The following is a 20,141-nucleotide window of genomic DNA, read 5'->3' on the forward strand; positions in this document are numbered from 1 at the left end:
AATCAGGAGGAAAGATGGTCTTTGAAAGATGAGAAGAAAGAGAATGGGGAGAAAAACAAGTCATATCATGTTACTTTCTGAGAATCTGCAGGCCAACTTTTGTTTGGAAAAAAAAAAGAAAAAAGGAAAGAAAGGCTGGGATTCAGTCAACGTCACTTACCAGCACCTACACAGTATGCACTTTTATTATTAATATAAAAAAAAGCTAAATACCTGCAGTATTAAAACCTTTAGTACTACTGTGCTAAAACGTTTTATGATTACTGTTACCACGTAGTAGCATCTTCACCGTCTAAGGGTAGATGTTCTCCTTTCCCTGTCTTACCACAAGGGATGTTATTTACTACTGCAATGAACAAACTATTGATTGAATCCCACCCGACAGGGGTGTCCCCTCTCCCCTACCATGATTGCATCTCTAAAAGGCTGTCCAGAGGAATTCACATTCCCAGAGCATTCCTAGTTCACGTTGGTTTGTTTGTTTTCTTTGTACAACATGTGACCACTATCACCACATTGTCCTTTTTAAAATGGTACTGTATGTGATTTTTGTTTCGTTTTCTTTTGTAAAAGGACGGTTTCTTGTTCTGAGACACACGTGTGTCACTTGGCCAGAAAAACAACAAACCACTCGAGCCAAGAAGGCTCTGGGAAGCGAGACCTTGGACAGCAAGTCTTGGTGAAAAACCCAAACAACCTTGTCTGAGTGATTTGTTTTGAAGCCCCTTCCACCGCCTCCCACCCCTCCTTTTGATTCGTTGAAGAAGTCATAGATTTTCTCTTTTGTATGTGTCGTCTGAATCAATTATGTTTAGATGTTCTTTGTTTTCCTTCTTTTGTGTTGTAACAACGCTAACAATGTTTTCAAGTCTTGTGAAGAGAGACAACTTCAAATATTGGCAATAATTGCTGATTAAATATTGTACATGTCTTGTAAACTCCTCCACACCCTCTCGTAAGCTATGACCATTTCTATCCTCACGCTCATTTAAAACAGTTTAGCCTGGCTGAGATGAAGCACTCGCTGTTTTGCACAAATCATAAATTGGAAAGACGTGTTGTTTTTCATTTCATAGATAAAGACTCTGTACATAAACACTGGATGAATATAACATTGAAGTAATAAAATTTATTAATGGGTAATTAAAATAAAGATGTCTATTGAATAAATACAGTATGACCATTTATGTTGTGATAGTGGAACAGCACAATACCTAAAGAAGCCGAAACGTGAATTATGCAGGCTTACACAACAGTGAGTTCTGACCAAGGCATAGAGCAGGGGTGGCCAACCAGTCAGAGACTAAGAGCCACAAAAAAATGACTGTGGTACCACAAAGAGCCACACCATATACTAGCGTTTCTCAACCTTTTTTTTCAGTCACGACACCCTTCATGTGTTTATAGGTCTCACCCTCTGGCCTCTGAAGTTGCTAATGTCTTTTTTATTTGGGCCTCACAGGGTTAAAAGTACCCTGTGAGACCCACGGTTGCAAAATTACAAAATCACTTTTAGCCATTTAAAAAAATAATGTTTATTTAAAAAATGTTAAAGGGGAACTATTTTACTATTTCTTTCACTATTTGGGCACTTTTACACAATTCCTGTGAGTCTATGGAACACCTAGGTTTTTTTCCAAAAAAATGCATTGTTTTGTATTTCTAATCAAGTACTAAAAACCGCATTTTTCTACCTCAAGATCTTAAGCCGTTTTGAGGCTGGGCTCCAACCACTGTGTGGCCTGGTGCCAACTGCCACATCAACTGCCACATTATTATGCAGCTGAGAAATCTCTGACATCACAGATATGCACATTTTCAGATGACTCAGTTCAGTGAGGGTGAATATTGTGAGAGGAGAATTGGAAGAATTCGCCAATATGAGAATTAGAGACATATATCCTATTAATATAAGTCCACATAGCTAAGAAACAATGGTAAACACTGAAAAAAGCCATTTATAAGATAGTTCCCCTTTAAGCACATGTATAGTCAATTGGTCCTGTTGTTCAGCCTCACAATGCTATTTGATAGTAAATGTGTTTATATGTCCCACCCTCTGGCCTCTGAAGTTGCTAATTTCTTTTTAATTTGGGCCTCACAGGGTTAACCTCTTAAGCCCGAGATATACAGTAAAAGTGTATATTTTCAGCATTATGTTTGTTTACCAATTATTTTAACTGTTATTAGTGAAATATAAGATTATAGAAATCTCAGGGCATTGAGTCGGAAACCGGCGCATATTGACAGGAGGAAGTGGCACAGCCAAAAGTGAGTGTAGTCTTTTGAAGGAAGAGACTCAGGGCTTTCAAATTTCGAAAAACTACCCTACCCAGCTCACACCAGCCCCTGTCAATCATCTGACTTCTGGATTTACTTTTTAATTTCTCTTATTTTTTGGGATTATCTCCCACAAACCTGAACGTTATTGCCATAAAACAGAACGCAGTTAGTTTCTCTACCTTTCTGTGAACGTCTTGCAAAAAACGGTGTTGCAATATGATGAAGAATGGTGGAGAAATTTACATTATAAAAAAGATGGCAGAATTCAGTACTGTATCTACAAAACCTTCTGTTTAATCATCTTCCCTTTATTCATTTGCTTAGATTTTTCAGGTCTGGTCAATTTTAGCATGGTGTTATTTACAGTCAAAGATAATTTTTTTTTTTAAATAGAATTGATATTCTCCTTTGGTTCATTACAATTTACTCAAGCCTAGTAACAGACACACTATTTCTGACACTGATCCATATAATGTCCCTACATGTAGATTCAGATACCAAGAACATGCAAATGGACCATTTAAAAAAAAATTGTAAATGTTTATTCTACGTCCTTATGGAATGAGTGACATAAAAAAAAAAAAAAGTAAAAAAAAAAAAAATAAATAAAAAAATTTAAAAAAAAAAAAAAAATTATTTTTTTTTATTTTTTTTTATGGATGGAAGAGCCGCACATTGACGGGCAAAGAGCCGCATGCGGCTCGCGAGCCGCGGGTTGGCCACCCCTGGCATAGAGTGTTACAGCTCTGGGACTTTTAACTACATGTATCACTCCACTTTACATGTGTTCTAAATAACCGGTTAATATTATAATATATAACATATTGTGTGTTATATTTTAGCCATAAGTAATATATTGATGAATTTATGAAAATGTACATTGTGTATAATATTACATAATACAAATAAATGTACTTTTAACATTTGAGAAACCCAAGACACTCGCATGGGAGACAAGTGCCTTTACCTCAAGACTACCAAGACACACCTTTCTGATAGCCTCACCCAAACCCTAACCCTAAGCTTAACAACACTGTTACCTTAAACTAACCATAACCTTAACCCTAACCCTATCCCTAATCTTAACCTTAACCACACATTTATCTTAAATTTAAACCATAACCTTAATCCTAACCCTAACCTTAACCCTAACCATAACTTTCTATCTTTCTTAACCATAACTGTTAAACGTTAAAAATGAATCACCATCATAGTATTGCTATAATATAATAATGGGTGGCTTAGTCTAGTGGTTAGAGCACTTGCCTGCAACCACAATCATAATCATTGTTAGTTAGACTCCCGGTCAAGCTGTTTGTTTTGGACTTTCACCGTTACGAAATGTAAACTATTACTTATAGAATAAGTAAATATATACTTTTTTTGTATTTTATTTTTTTTATTATTTTTTAAACAAACATATAAACAAACATGACAACACACGATAAGATATACAAGCATTAATTGTCAGGGCACATCCAATGAGATCACCTTTTAGTTAGTTGTCTTATATAAGATATACCCATAATACCTGTTATCTAAAAAAAAAAACCTACACACATATGCTCAGCTCGAACCCCCCCCTCCCGGACCCCACCTTGAGAAGTACCTCCACTATCCCTCGCACCTAACCAGACACTACCATTATAAGCTAGCTTTTATTCTCTCCACCACTTCTAACCACATTGACATTTTGGATTCATTGAAATATATACGTATGGCTATAACATAACATACATTATGTACCTTTTTTCCTGTGGTCGATTAGTACTTTATTTGCGTTTTGTGATGGGACCGTGTTGTGATGGGACTGATTGATTGATTGATTTGATTGTGGATTAGAGACATCATCCAAGGGATAAAAACATGATAAAATGCAAGCACTTATTTCCATCATGGTCCCTGGTATTAAAAAACAGGACATACATCAACATAAAACAACATCATAAAACATTAAGATACAATATGCATATACAGTTGCAGATAAAAGAATAATAAATAAATATGCTACCCTCTCTTTCCTATGCCGATAGCCATGATCGTACATGCTTTTTGAAGCCAGTTAACCCAGGGGCCTGTTTAATGCTGCTGGGCAGGCTGTTCCACAGAACTGCAGCTGAGTAAAGGAAGGTCTGCTGCTGGCCGTACGAAATGACTTTAAATCTAAATGGAACTCGGGCGGCTAAGTGGCGCAGTGGGCAAGGCGCTCGCCACTAACGCAGGAGATGCTGGGTTCGAGCCCAGCTCTCGGCGTTGCTTCCGGCTTGGCTGGTCGTTCATACTAATAGTATACAATTGGCAGTATTAGGGGGTGGGAATGCCGGGGGGTGGGGATCGGACGTTGTGGACAGCGACTCCTACAGGTCGGTTGGTGCGCCTGTACAGCAGAATCAGGAAGTATCGGGGGCAGCGTGAGCCTCCCACGCGTTACTCCTCGCCACTGAGAGATCGCGCTGTGCAGGTGAAAAGATGCGACGGCTGCCTCCTCGTGTACCGGAGGGGACACGTTATGCAAGGCTTCATCCACATTGCAGCCGACCAGTGGGAGGCAAGGTCTAACAACGTTTGAGACAGGGGAGGGTAGAATTGGATAATACGAAATTGGGATGGGAGAAAAATAGAAAAAATTAGGAGAAAAAAAGTAGATACAAAAAAAAATCTAAATGGAACTATGTTTGTGTCTCTACCTCTGGTTTCATGCGGCTATGGTTGTTTTTTACATATTGAAAGTAATTTTTAAGGTAGCTTGGCACCTCCCCTTTATAAATTCTATATACTAGGCATAGCTTTATCATTGCTACTCTTTTGTCCACCCTGAGCCACCCCAGGCTGTTGAAGTGGGGCTGGTCTAAGTGAGTACGAGTGGGGAGCTGCAGGACTATCCTAACTAGCTTGTTCTGGGCAGTTTGAAGTCTAGTTCTCAAGTTGCTGGGGACACTGTCATACCATGACAAGCAAGCATAGTCAAAATGACACTGAACCAGTGCCCCTGCAAGTGCTCTAAGAGCTTTCCTGTCCAGGGCCCTCATTCATCAATGTGTGCGTAGAACATGTTCTATTTCCACACGTAAGCACGGAATGTAGAACCAGTGTACGCACAGGGAAGTCGGGATTCATCACACGTGCGTACGCAGGCTCTACGCACACCTGTCATGATGAAATGACTTTGATCCTACGTTTGAGCTTGTGCACTGTTTTAAGTATTTGCATACCAGAAACGCCCCGATTAACCATATACGGTAATGGAATACACCCATGAAATGTGGAAAAATGGACTAAGCCGAGGGAAGCGTGTCATGAGACAGGCTGACAGACGTATACACTTACGGTGATGTCGGATATGATATCTATTAACCATTGCTGCCTGGGCAGCGCAAACACTAATAAATACCGCGCTGGAATATGACTGCCTTTTCCCGTGTTGTTTGATTAATACCCAGGGATTAAAGTTATCCTCAATTTTATTCCAAATCGCGATGGATCTCCCGTCAATTTTCTACCTGCTGCATATGATTTCTAGAGGCATACTACAATCTATTTTGATGTCAGTATTGGGTAGCCTATATAAACAATAATACGAGAGCATATACAAGAACAATGAATCTCACTGCATGTATGATGTAGCCTGCCTTTCAATACATGAACTTGAATCCCATCATATACATAGTCTGTCCACTATCTGGTGTCATTGCAATGCGTTTTCTATTCTTTCTTATACAGTAAAAAGGGGGAAGAACACTATATTCATATGACTTGTATTCTGCTTACAGCTTCGAAATTCCACTTGTTTCGTTTAACGTAAAATAATAACGAGTTGAGCTTTATGATTTATGATGAATTGAAAATGGGGGACCCTGATGTAAACAAGACGAAAGTCTTTCTCTGGTCTGCATCCCCAATTAACAATTGTATGTACTGAGCTGTACTGTACTGTACCCATTCTGCAATCTGTTAATAAACTTTTCAATCAATCAATCAATCAAGCTACGCGGAGCGCAGTCAGTCAGTAGCCTACACCCCGTATATTCCGATAACGCTATATAAACCATGTTGCATTCATTCTGAGAGAAAGATCTATTATTCCAAATGCTATTTATAGGGTTTTGACCATAATTACACTACTGTTGCTATTTTACAATGAACTATAATGAACTACGGTTCGTACAGAACATGCCAGTGTTATTATGCACAGAAGCTCATTTCCTTGTTGTAATAATATATTCTACCACTGGGCGCCAGGTACGCATGGTCTGACCTGTGCGTAGACGTAAGCACGGAGTCAAGTTCAAGTTGAAATTGATGAATCCCACTCTTTGCTTAGAAATGATCGTACGCACAGGGTAAGCACAAATCTGTGCGTAGAACACGTTGATGAATGAGGGCCCAGGTATTTTGAGTTTCTAGCTAGGAATTTTATTCTGTTGTTGACCTTGGCTATTACTTTTTTCGCCATGCTTTCCCCTGAGAGTGTGTTTTCTAAAGTACACCCTAGATACACCACTGATTTGGTACTGGTGACCACTGAGCTACCTAACTGTATCTTGAAACCTTCCCGTGTTTTCTGTTTCCTTGTGGTAAAAAATAAAATGGATTCTGTTTTACCTAAATGGAGAGACAGCCGGTTTTCTGAAAGCCACTGACTGACATTCCCTAACTCCATGCTAAGTCTGCTTTGAATAACCGTTTTGCTTTTATTTGACACCATGAGAGCCGAATCATCCGCGAGATCACATGAGCAGGCTGACTGCATATCATTTATATAAAGGAGGAAGAACAAGGGCCCCAGCACACTTCCCTGAGGGACCCCGCAGTCCACCGTCCTCAGATCTGAAAGGACCCCTCCCACCTCTACATGCCACCAAAGTGACTGTCAACAGACTCTTATTTCACACTGGTTGCACAATGAATGGAAACATACATATGAATGTACAGTACATGTTACAAACATGTAGAGCTACACAAAGTAGTGTGCAGGAAAATCCGTATGTATTGCTTGGCAACAGTCCAGTCCCAGTCCAGCTGCAAAACTATTTGTGTTGGCGGAGCCAAATAAATGATTATTCAAACAAACAGATCATAATCTGTTGTTGCTTAAATTACTGTTAACTAATAAACGGCGCTTGTAGAACCGCTGTATAAAAGCAATGTCACACTCGAGGTCGTGCCTTGGCAGTCGGCCGAGCGGGTCCCAGCCGTGCGGATATTCGGTACAACACCACTCCCTCTCCTGTGTGCTGTTGCTTAACCATCTTGTTGATTTTCCACAACCCCCGAGGCTCAATCTTTTTTCCGTCTTTATTCAGCTTTATGTCCAGGTCCATTATCTGATTAGAACTACACTGCTTAGTTCCCCATGGAGACCTTGTTATCCTCATTAAGTAGAAGGTCAGGGTGGGGCACGGCTTTGGCAGGTTGTTTGGGTGCCATCATATGCTGCTCCTCATTGCATTTCAGCAGCTTAACTGCTGTTTGATGATGCGTCTCTCATCCCAATAATAGATGATTTGGAAACTCCAGAGGGAATAATTTTGAACACCAGCCATCAAACACAGAGATTAAAAACAACTGGGATTAACTATCTGAGATACGCTAAACACAATGGCACAAATAAAGCGAATAAGGAAATGGGTCTTAATTTAATTGGGGATTATTCAAGAGCACTTGCGAGGGGCCGATTAGGCTGGTGGAGGAATCGTGGATGTTTGGAGTTTCACGTGGGCCCCAAGTTTAAAAGCCTGAGGATTTGGTAACTCTGAAGGTTATCGGCTAATAGGATCAGTGTAGCTGAGGTTGTCAGCCCATCAAGGTATATGCCCCCCCCCCCCCCCCCCCCACACACACAGGGCATGCCACAGTGCAACTGTTCTTTAATATCTGAAGTCTAGCGGAGCAGTGAGTCTTTCAATTGGAGTTGCTTGTCTTTGCAGAGTCCCCTTACTAGCTCATAAGGAAGGTGCAGATAGAATCGGAATAGACGACAGAGCCTGCGCTGGAGATGGCAGCAGGAAAGGTTACTGTCAAAGCCTCTTACATTGTAAGTAAAGGAGGAAGGACACCTTCAAACCTTCAAGATCAGTGTGTTAAAGGTGGAATTGCAATGTCTGCTAGTGTTAGCAATGTGGCTCTTAGAAATAGGCTGGTTAACAAAACATATAATCCACCAGTAAAATGTCACTTTACCTCTCTCACCCTGAATGCACTGTAATGGACAAAACGACTGGTTTCAGCCAGTATGCCGATCCTCAGTGCTGGCCAAACCCTAGGATGCAGCTTAATCCCCTCTGGCCCAGAAAGGCATTTTCCCCACAGAGACGGCCCATAGTACACGGCTCTTAAAAATTAAGAAGATACCTTCAACATTAAATATGTTCTCCAATCACTTTGATACTTATTTGCTTTTTTATTTTGAAAAGTCACCCAGAGCTGTAACTTGGTGAAGTTGACTAGTATGAACAGACAGCATCTATCCATCAGCTGGTGAAGTTGACTAGTATGAACAGACAGCATCCATCTATCAGCTGGTGAAGTTGACTAGTAGAGCAGACAGCATCCATCTATCAGCTGGTGAAGTTGACTAGTAGAGCAGACAGCATCTATCTATCAGCTGATGAAGTTGACTAGTAGAGCAGACAGCATCTATCTATCAGCTGGTGAAGTTGACTAGTAGAGCAGACAGCATCTATCTATCAGCTGGTGAAGTTGACTAGTAGAGCAGACAGCATCCATCTATCAGCTGGTTAAGTTGACTCGTACTGAACAGACAGCATCTATCTATCAGCTGCTGACGTTGACTAGTAGAGCAGACAGCATCCATCTATCAGCTGGTTAAGTTTACTAGTATTGAACAGACAGCATCCATCTATCAACTGGTGAAGTTGACTAGTACTGAATGGACAGCATTTATCTATCAGCTGGTGACGTTGACTAGTACTGACCAGACAGCATCTATCTATCAGCTGGTGACGTTGACTAGTACTGACCAGACTGAACACAGGTTATAATGTGACAATATAGGAACTGGTATTATTATTAAGTTATATTCTATTGATATTTTTTTTCTGCCTGTACCTCCCCTCCCCCCCCTCCCCCATGCTTATAAGACACCTCAACCCAAGCAGCCATTATCTTTATGCAGTTGTCTAGTGGCAAAGTTGTAGACCAAGGATAGCTGGAAATGTGTATGAGGTCTTGTGTCAATCGGACTTACAGTGTAAAAGTTATGTATTATGACCTTAGATTATAGCCCCATCATCTCTAGCCGATTGGTGTGAGATTTGCTGCAAGGCACTGGCACACCAATATCTATCAATGTGGCTAATTGTATGTCTCTAGTATGTGACTTTCGTGAATAGTGCCACCATGTGGCAGAATAACAGGAAGATAACACAAAACTTTGCAGATCTCTTCTCTACCATGTAAACATGTATCCCGTTTGGTGCAAAAAGGACAAAGTGTTCACCAGTAACTAGTGTCAGTGTTAGATAATAAATGTAGGTGGATATGTATACGAAGTCTAGTGTCAATCAGACTTACGGTGTACGAGTTATGGCTGTTCACAGTTTGGCAAACACGTTTTTTCCCACACTGTCCGAAAAAAGAGAGAAAAAACTGAATTGGTATACTTTTGATTGATTGATTGAAAAGTTTATTAACAGATTGCAGAATGGGTACAGTACAGTACAGCTCAATACATACAATTGTTAAGAGGATGCAGACCTGAGAAAGACTTTCGTCTTGTTTCCATCAGGGTCCCCCATTTTCAATTCATCATATGACACACACGACATACAGATAGACAGTACTGCTACATCTATACATTTATGACATACCAGATTTTCAAATACAGTACTGTTTGTGATACTAAAAAATCCAGAAAAAGAGTGTATATACATTTGACATAGACACTGTGCATTGGAGGAGGTTGGGTAGGTGGGGTGGGGCTGTACATTGGAGGTGGGGGGGGGGGGGGGGGTTGGGTAGGGGGGTGACACTGTACATTGGAATACTGACATACATTTGACATAGAAACTGTACATTGGAGGAGGTTGGGTAGGTGGGGTGGGGTTGGGTGGGGCTGTACATTGGAGGTGGGGGGGGGGGGGGGGTTGGGTACGTTGGAATACTGACAAAGCCATGCTTGGTCTTTATTGTACAACTGGGTTAGGACATTTGTAGGGGCCAGTTTTGAATTGTAGTCTCCCGTAGGTGTTCTTTGAGAGTGTTTTTGAAGGTGGGTAGTGATTCACATTCCTTTACAGCTTTGGGTAGGGCGTTCCACATTGTTGTGGCATAATTGCTAAACTGTTTAGTCCCTTGTTTGAGCCGAATCTGGGTTTTACATGATTTGTGGAGCTCCCTCTGGTGTTGTGATCGTGGTATTCACTGACCTTTGGGAAGTATTTTGACATTTACATGGGTACCTTGGTTGTGTAGGTGTATCTTGTAGACCAGGCCCATTGCAAGTTGCTGTACTCTGTCGTCTACTCTAAGCCATCCTAGGTTGGCAAAGTGTGCAGGGGTGAGGTGGGTTATTAATAACTTAATAAATAAACTGAGATAGAGACTGGTAAAGCACTAAGATCGAAAGTGTGAATTTCCGGTGTATGTACTTCCCCTGGAAGCTGCCTCCGAACGGACCGCACTTTTCCCGAATCCTGTCGGCAAACAAGCTAGAACACGCGTCCCGCGTATGTAGTAATTATTCAGGCAAAGCCGTTGCAGTGGCTTAAACGAGGAAATATGTGCACTTCACACGTTTCTATAATTGTTTTGTCGAAACCGGAAAGCCTGTAGCCGGTACTTCCTGTACTTCCGTTTTCACACTTTAGGACGCATAGCTTTATCAGCCTACTGATGGTCACAGCTAAAATAATTGCACAAAATGGACCTATATCAAGCCCCGCCCCCTTTTCTTGATCCTTCATTCACAACTGTTGCTTCCCTCGGGTAGATTACAAGGCCGTGTTGGAATGAAGCCTTTTCTCCACCTCCTAAAATCCACTTGAAATGTAATTCATTCTTTAGTATAAACATATGTTTACATTTACATGTAGTCATTTAGCAGATGTGTGTCTCTATGTGTATAATATGGATCAACAGGGGAGTCATGCAAGGCAAAATTCTCGAGGGACACAATTAGAGAGGGTACCAAGTGCCAAGAGTCAAGTGGATCGCCATGCTAATGTAAAAAAGAATCCTTTCTGAGGTATGATATAAGATAAGATAAAATATTGCTTTCTTGATCCCCTTGGGAAGTTCAGGCTTCATAGCAGCATGGGGGAGGGAGAGGTACGGGTATGGGCAGGAAAGACATACCAATAACCATAGCCAATAAAATTAGATGAATATAAACATTTGAGAAGAATAAACAGTGTAAACAATATAATTAACTGTGAGGATTGGCCCATTCCCGCCACACGCTTCAAGGTACTGTGAGGAGGATTGGCTCATTGCCGCCACACGCTTCTAGGTCAATTACCAATTGCCGTCACGCACCTGTCGTTTGTTTGTAATCAGCGCTCCAGAGCCCTTCATATACTCGGGTCTTTCTGTCAATCGTTGTCGGGTCGTTTTGGATTACCACTGCTGCTGCCTGTTCCCCCCGTTGTTGTACCTCGTCTGTTTTTCTTCAGGACGTCTATGGAAGTCGCCGCTGTTGTGTTTCTCTATCATCCGTTGGAGCTGTGCCTCGTTGCCCGCTTTGCGCATTTGCGCTTTGGTGAGTTTTTGGAACGAACCTTTTGGATTCTCTTTTTCTTGTGTTTGGATAACACTGAAGATTTGCCGTTTTTGTTTTGTACTGGACTCAGCTAAACTTGGTGTTGGTAACACTGAAGATTAAGTCACGTGTGATTGTACTGGACTCAGCTAAACTTGTGTGTTGGTAACACTGAAGATTAAGTCACGTGTGATTATACTGGACTCAGCTAAGGAGGACTGGACTGCCTCTGTATCCCGTTGGCTTGTTTATTGACCACTCTCTCTCTCTCTCCGTTCCTTCCCAAGTTGGATCCTGGAGTAGCTGCAGGCCGCAGAGGCAGTGGCGCTACGCCGCTTCACCATCTCAATACCGGGACGATCTGCAGAGCCGCAGACAACTCTGCCAAGAACATTCTCCCCTTTGTTGTTCTATTGTTATTTCGCTCATTCCTGTTTCAGAAATAAATACACCCTAGTCTTGGCTAACTCTGAACTACCTGTCTGTGCCGTGCTGTTGGGGTCAGTTTCAAACCATAACATTAACTCTGAATATAGAAATATGAGAAAAATCTATGACATAATTAGTTTGACACATAATATAAAATGATCATAACTACATATTATTAAAAAATTAATAATGATTTTGAATGAGCACAACACTCCTGTCCTTATATGGTAAAATCTGACAGAGCTCAAGAATCTTTTCAATCGAATATGTTGTGACTGAGTCACCGATCCATAGGGTCTCTCTCTCTCTCTCTCTCTCTCTCTCTCTCTCTCTCTCTCTCTCTCTCTCTCTCTCTCCTCTCTCTTTTCCTCTAATTCCCTCTCATTGGCACGGCCACAATAGTACTGTGTGGAGTTTCTAAGCAAATTACAACGATAACAGTACAACAATAGTTGACCTTATGTGACCAGTTGTTGGTATAATCAGACCATGTGAAGATTGTGTGCCTTCATTATAAGTGGAGCACAATGAGAGATGCATGACTTCATTATAGAACACGGAACTTCTCTCAGAGCTTTGGAAATGGACCCGATAATTACAGCCATATTTTACATTTACATTAGTCATTTAGCTGACGCTTTTATCCAAAGCAACTTACAAATTGTGAACAACATGTCACCAGGAGGGGTACATCTCTGGCAGAGATAAGGGTCAGTAGTATTGTTCGTCAAATAGTGTTGAACTTAACACTCTGAGTGCATAGTAGACATAATTGCATGATCGGTAGTATCAAAATTATATAGTAGTTTAGTAGTAAGGTAGTAGTTTTTTCTTTCAGAGATTGTTTCAGAGCAACTGTCCTTGGTTGCAATGTGCCCTCAACCTTGTTTTATTTATTGATTAATTTAATCTGGCTATGAAATAGTACTTACAGGTTCTTTACAGATGAACTGTTGACCCTATATTAATTGAATGTACAGTCAGGATCTCTCTCTCACTCTCTTCTCTCTCTCTCTCTCTCTCTCTCTCTCTCTCTCTCTCTCTCTCTCTCTCTCTCTCTCTCTCTCTCTGGCAAACAAAGGATAATGTCACCTTTTGTAATTAGAAAAAGCTAAATAGTTGTAAGGGTTTTAACTCTTTGAGGGGAAAAACAGAATCCCCTTAAACAGCGTGTGGGCTAGGGATTAGCCGACTGCTGTCAATCTTAGTTTAGTGTTAATTAGACACATATCTGTGTCCAATACGTGGAAGCCAAGACATTTTTCCACTTGATTTGCTGAACAAATAACGTGCAAAAAAAGGTATTTTATGGCATGGTATATAGATTTGTTCTTCATGGTTATTAGATGGTCAGCAGCATTACATCCTATCCTCCTATACTCCTGCACCTTGTGTATATGTTTACTTGTACTCTTACAGTACTCATAGCCTATATATTCAAATTCAAATGTTGTATTGCCTATATTTATTGTAACATATAATATAACCGATAGGGCATACAGACCCTCATCTGCACCTTTGTTTACACTTTTTTTTCTCATATTTGTATCTTCAGATCTATTCAGATTTGATTGCTATTTAAGTCTTTCTACTATTACTCTGCCCATACCTGCACCTCCCCTACCCCCTCCCCACTCCCCCCTCCCCCACGCTGCTATGCCCGAATTTCCACAAGGGAATCAATAAAGGAATATATTATTTTATAATCTTACCAAGTGGTTTAACAATTGACTGATCAAGCTGATCTTAAACAAGCTAAACATTGAGGCAAAATTCGTTTCAGTTCACTCTGTATATAAACGCTGAAATGTTTAGTTTGATGTAACCTTATGGCATTATGAACTTGAGGAACCATGACATATTTATTTGTTTTAATTAAACATTATTGTTTAATGTGATAGGCTATTTAGTTCCATTACAGGTTTAGGCTATTCAATGACTGCTCTTGGCAATTGTTTAGGTTAATAAACTCACAGCACCATGATCTATGTGCATGGGACCCTGATGTAAACAAGACAAAAGTCTTTCTCTGGTCTGCATCCCCTTAACAATTGTGTGTATTGAGCTGTAATGTATTGTACCCATTCTGCAATCTGTTAATAAAGTTTTCAATCAATCATTTCAATCAATCAATCAATCTCTACACAAAACACACGTTTAGAATGATGATGATGAATATAATATCATTATCCCAACTAAATGTGTAATTTGTCTGTGTCTGGCAATAATGTCTTGACGCAAATATTAAGCTGTCATCTCGAAATAATAATAAAAAAAAAAATTGTATAGGCCTTAGTTATACCTTAAATCTGTAGGCCCAATCTTCCACCCGCTCCTCTTTTTTTCACAGGCCGACGTGACCATGACATCTGGGGGAGGTATAGTCTATACCGTATAAGATGGTTTTAAGATTTATATAAATCGGTTTAGAGCTAACACTGACTGCTGTGATGGACTTGAGCTGGGGAGGAGTTAGGGGGGGGGGGGGCATTTTGCTCATTGGGACAAATGAGCGTCATAATATAGTTACCCCTAAATCCAGGGGCAAATCCAACATGACGTCCCCCGGTTCGACGCGCCGTGGGGGCTGTCACACGGATGAAGGAGGGGGGGGTCTTACACACCATGCAGGAACCACTTTAAAACCCCTCCAGAAGATGCAACATCTCCACTGAGGCAGATGGTCTGGCGTTTATTTTGTAAAAAGAAATGTCCACAAGTTATATCCAACAGGTCGTTCGATTTTGAGGCTGACTGGATTTCGAATTCCAAAGCTATTTCAAATACCTCCTTTGCAACTAAACAACAACAACAACAACAACAACAAAAACGTGAGGATTCAAAACATTTCCAATTTTGAAATTATATTTTTGACTACATCGTCCCCATACTATTTTGAATTCATCAATCTAATAATGTGGCTTCTTGGAGCAGCCGCCGAAGGGACGATGGATGAGCGCTTGTCCCCGGCAGCACGTTGTGTGCAGAGTGCGGGGAGCAACACCTCCAGAGTGCACAGCATCGAGGCGATATTGGGATTTAAAGAGGATGACAGTATCTTTCACCAGTCAGCTGCCTATAACACGGCAGATAAAGCATTGCTTAAAGATGCTGAACGGAATGTAATTGTACAAAAGAGTCACCATCCGGACAGTTTTGACAGTAAGTACTAATAATTGCGTGCCGTTATTTAAGAATTATCATCTTTTACCTCATTTAGAATTCGCACGATCTACATTTTAAAATGAATGTTATATATCATCACTTGCTAATTTGGGCTATTTCATCATCATGGCCAGGCCTTACAGTAGGCTACAATTCCACAAAGAAATCCAGGTTCCAAAAATAGTTTAGATTCGATTCAAATGTATTGTCATTATATCACTTGTACAGTACAACGAAATAAGTTTGGCATCCAACCAGGGTGCAAATGTAACAAGTGCAATAGTAATATACAATGTGGTGATTAAACTATAAAATATATAAACTATTACAAACAAGTAATAGTGCTAATCAGATGTATAGAGTTACAGGTATAACGACACTGTGGTAGTACGTCGTAGTAAGAGTATGATGAATGAATGAATGGATGAAAACTTTATTTAACAGATTGCAGAATAGGTACAATACAGTACGGCTCAATACATACAATTGTTAAGGGGATGCAGACCTGAGAAAGACGTTTGTCTTGTTTCCATCAGGCTCCCCCATTTTCAATTCATATAGACATTTATGACATACACAACATACATGACACAGTATGGGATATGTACAGGTCATATTAGATCTACAGATGTGTCAAAATGACGTCTCTCTCGTGTGTTCCGCAGGTGTCTGCTGCTCGTCGGAAGGTCCGGTCAGTCCCGACTCACCTGACGGGGGAGGAGCAGGTAAATTCTCGGACGACGAGATGAACCCAAAGAAGAAGCACCGACGGAACAGGACCACGTTCACCACCTTCCAGCTGCACGAGCTGGAGAGAGCCTTCGACAAGTCCCACTACCCGGACGTGTACAGCCGCGAGGAGCTGGCGCTGAAGGTCCACCTGCCGGAGGTCCGCGTGCAGGTATTATTATTTATTATTATACCATGTCCTTTCATTTCAAACCTTTATTTCAACTCGTCCTAACTGCATGAGGTAAGAGGTTACCCTCATTTACAGCGACGACGAGCTTACAAAACCATAAATAGGCACCATAAATAAGAATAAACAATAAAAAATAGACACTTTTTCAACACTATTATGTGTATTTATTACAAAAAGATTTGCACGACCTATTCCCTATACCTCATCCTTGCATAAAAAAAATAAAAAAGCTTGCATTTGTATACTTTACTGTTTGCATTTTGTACTTCACTTTGTATTATAGGCTGCACTTTAGTTTGTGTATATTTTGTATAGTGTTTGGCCTTTATTCTTTTTACCTTTTACTGTATGAAGCACAATCTCAGGGGGCTCATACAGAACCAAGCATTTCACTGTAATATACCTTATGACAAATAAAACAAAACTTGAGACTTGAAACCATGCTAAGAGACAGTTAAGTCGACACACAGTGGTCAGATATCATACTTTGTAGCAAAAGATGGAAGAACCTTCAGCTTCAGAGTCAGTTGGAGGACATTCCAAAATTGATTGGAAAATAACGTTTTATTTTCAGACTGATTATTGCACTTCAAATAAACTGTGATACTGCACATTGACTTGTGCGTTGCCCCGTAAAAGTTTGTTTATCCAAACAGCAAGAGCACCGCATGGGCCAGTTGTGTCAACCTGTGTGACAACGCGCTGCTATATATTCAAAGCCTGACAGGAAAGATATTAGATAAGGGGAATATTTGACCTAATTGCATATCATTTATTTATTGCATACATTTGACCTTGGCTGTGCTCATATTTCATGAAAATAAATGACAACATTTTAAGAACACCTTTATCTTCAGATGTTTGCAATAATTGAGGCGCGTGTTCCTTTCGTTTGAAGTGCCACGTTTATACAATTTGGTGAAATAGCTGCTGTAGTTGTATAAACCTATAACTAGTAGCAGACTAAAGCGGCCTCCCTCCCTGATTACCACGATTTAAATTGACAGAAGAAATCACACTACTAGAGTGTGTTGTATTTGATCTCTCTCATTGAGTCAATATATAATGCCAAGTAATATAATGCCAGTACAAATATTATAGTAACCATTTCTAACCTTTACGTTTCTATTCAGTGAAATAATTACGCCTATGATTTAATGAAATACATATTAATATAACAATACAAATTATTATTATTATTATTATTATTATTATTATAATCACAGCAGTAATTCTGTATTTGTTTTTACTCTTTACTTACTATGCTGAAAACAGGTTTGCAATTATTCTGCCTTGTGGACATATATGATTCAGAAGGCATGTGGACATTTCAATGCCCTGTAGGTCAACATGCCTGCATCTCATCATGTCCATCTCCCTGCTGCATATTCCCTATTTCTACATATGTTGAATACTATCACATATTATTGGATTTTAGATCATAAATAAATAAATAAATTTATGTAACCAATTTGTATATTGACAACTGAGCATGATGACTGCAGCATCGATTGTGTTCTGTTGATTCCAGGTGTGGTTCCAGAACCGCAGGGCCAAGTGGCGTCGCCAGGAGAAGCTGGAGGTGAGCTCCATCAAGCTCCAGGACACCCCCTCCTCACTGCTCTCCTTCAGCCTCTCGCCCACCCACTCCCTGCAGGGCTCCGGCCTGCAGCTGGACCCCTGGCTGGCCGGCCCCATCAGCGCCTCCTCCTCCTGCACCTCCCTGCAGTCGCTCCCCGGCTTCATGGCCACTCCCCGGGGTCTGCCGGGGGGCAGCTACACCCCTCCTCCTCCTCCCCCTCCTCCATCCGTGCCCTCCTCCCTGCCGCCCTCCTTCCACCACCTTCCCTGCGTGTCCTCCCTGTGTCCTCCCCCGGCCGTATACCATCAGGGCTCTGGCTTCATGGACAAGCTGGCGCTGGGGGAATCGGACCCGCGGCACTCCAGTATCGCCTCGCTGAGGATGAAGGCCAAGGAACACATCCAGTCCATCGGGAAGACGTGGTAAACGGTGCCGTGGGGGGGGGGGCATCACTGGAGGACACTGGGGTTGGTCTGAGGGACGGACGGACCCTCGGTTCTGATGCTGCGGTGTGGGAGACACACTCTGCTCCACGGGTCGCTTGATCTTCATCCTTATGGGATCCTTCAATTTTAGGATGTTTCTTTTTTTTAATCATGACACCCCTACCCCTCTTTTGATGAACTATTGATGTACTTTCAATGTGGTATCAATGACAAACAACAGTAGTGCTGAAGTTCAGGACGGCTGTGTTTGCTTTCGCGGGCGTTTGGAGGCTGTTTCACAAGTTACTGTGAATTGTGAGAATGTTGCATGTGATACAGGAGCATATTCACACCATTTTGCTCTCTTATGTCACCTGTTCCATGTGAATATGGTCAATGGTTTTCTGTTGTGCTGCAAACCTGCTTTTTTGTATCTTTATTTTATATTGAATTTTGTTCATCCCAGGCACATCTCCACCCTGTTGCATCATCACCATAACAACATGCAAAGTCAAATAGAGCTAACAACACCTATTTATTCTTCTCATGTAAATGAAATATCCCTCCTTTGATTAATTGCTCCTTCATTCTTTCTTATTATTTGGTCCAGTTTATATATTTTTCATCATTAGAGGTCATTCGACTGTGATTATTTTCTCAACACAATAAAATTCATCAGCTTAACAGTCAATCAATCAGTCAATCAATCAGCTTAACAGATACAAAGACTGAGCCTGACAGGCTGCGCTGCATGCAACCCAGCGATGGTGATTCAAATGACTGCATGCAACCCAGCGATGGTGATTCGAATGACTGCATGAAACTGAAAGAAATAGTAAAACAATGGTGTAGCTTTACCAATATGATGCAACCAGCTATTAAAGGTGCTGTAAGTGGTATTTTTTTGTAATTTTTTTTTGTAAAAATTGTTAAATATCTTTACATTCCAACAGCCATCTCCAAGTGGGAGCTATATTTTAACATGTAGAACACTTATTATAACAAAGGAAACCTTACACTTACAGCACCTTTCATATTTAGGCTACATAAAACTTGCCTTGGATGTTAGAGTGAAGTGGGTACAAAGCATCTTTCCGGACATTACATTAACCTCTATCGATAATACAGTATGACTTTGGTATATTGAGAGGAAAAACGGATGTACTCTAAATTATGATGATTATCACAGTAATTATGTTCAAATGCAAAGGTACAGAGAGGATGAATGAACGCGGAGCACATGGATACAGCTCCACTCAGTGGCAGATACGTGATAAAAGGTTGGAAATGGCATTTTACTTGGAAAAAGCTTTACAACAATCAAGATCATTTAATACTTTTAATTTATTTATACATTTTTACACAGTATTATACGTGCAATTCGGAGTAGTGTATATAATGAAGATGTCCCACTGGCCTTCAGCAGCAAGTTACCACATCATCCTGAATACCATCCCCAAAGATGGATACATCTATAAAAAGGAGGGTGTTTTTTAAGGGGGGGGGGTCCTAGATGTTGGACAACTTCTTGTGTCAGTTTGAGTGAAATGAATTGATGACTGTCGGCCCATTAGTCATTTCCTCCTCATTAGCTCCTGTAAACGTTATCCCCCTTCA

At 40.7% G+C, this 20,141-nt stretch overlaps 1 protein-coding gene across 1 annotated transcript; it reads left to right on the forward strand.

The window, feature by feature from the left end:
• Positions 1 to 15,345: 15,345 nt before the first annotated feature.
• On the forward strand, positions 15,346 to 18,525 carry rx3 (retinal homeobox gene 3; the record flags this gene model as incomplete). The annotated part of the gene is made up of 3 exons (XM_084324513.1): positions 15,346 to 15,592; positions 16,261 to 16,496; positions 18,049 to 18,525. 3 exons carry the CDS (start codon positions 15,346 to 15,348, stop codon positions 18,523 to 18,525), a joined length of 960 nt encoding a protein of 319 aa, XP_084180639.1.
• Positions 18,526 to 20,141: the final 1,616 nt, after the last annotated feature.

The sequence above is a fragment of the Notolepis coatsorum genome, assembly GCF_963971535.1.
Source record: "Notolepis coatsorum genome assembly, chromosome: 11".
Classification (NCBI taxonomy): Eukaryota; Metazoa; Chordata; class Actinopteri; order Aulopiformes; family Paralepididae; genus Notolepis; species Notolepis coatsorum.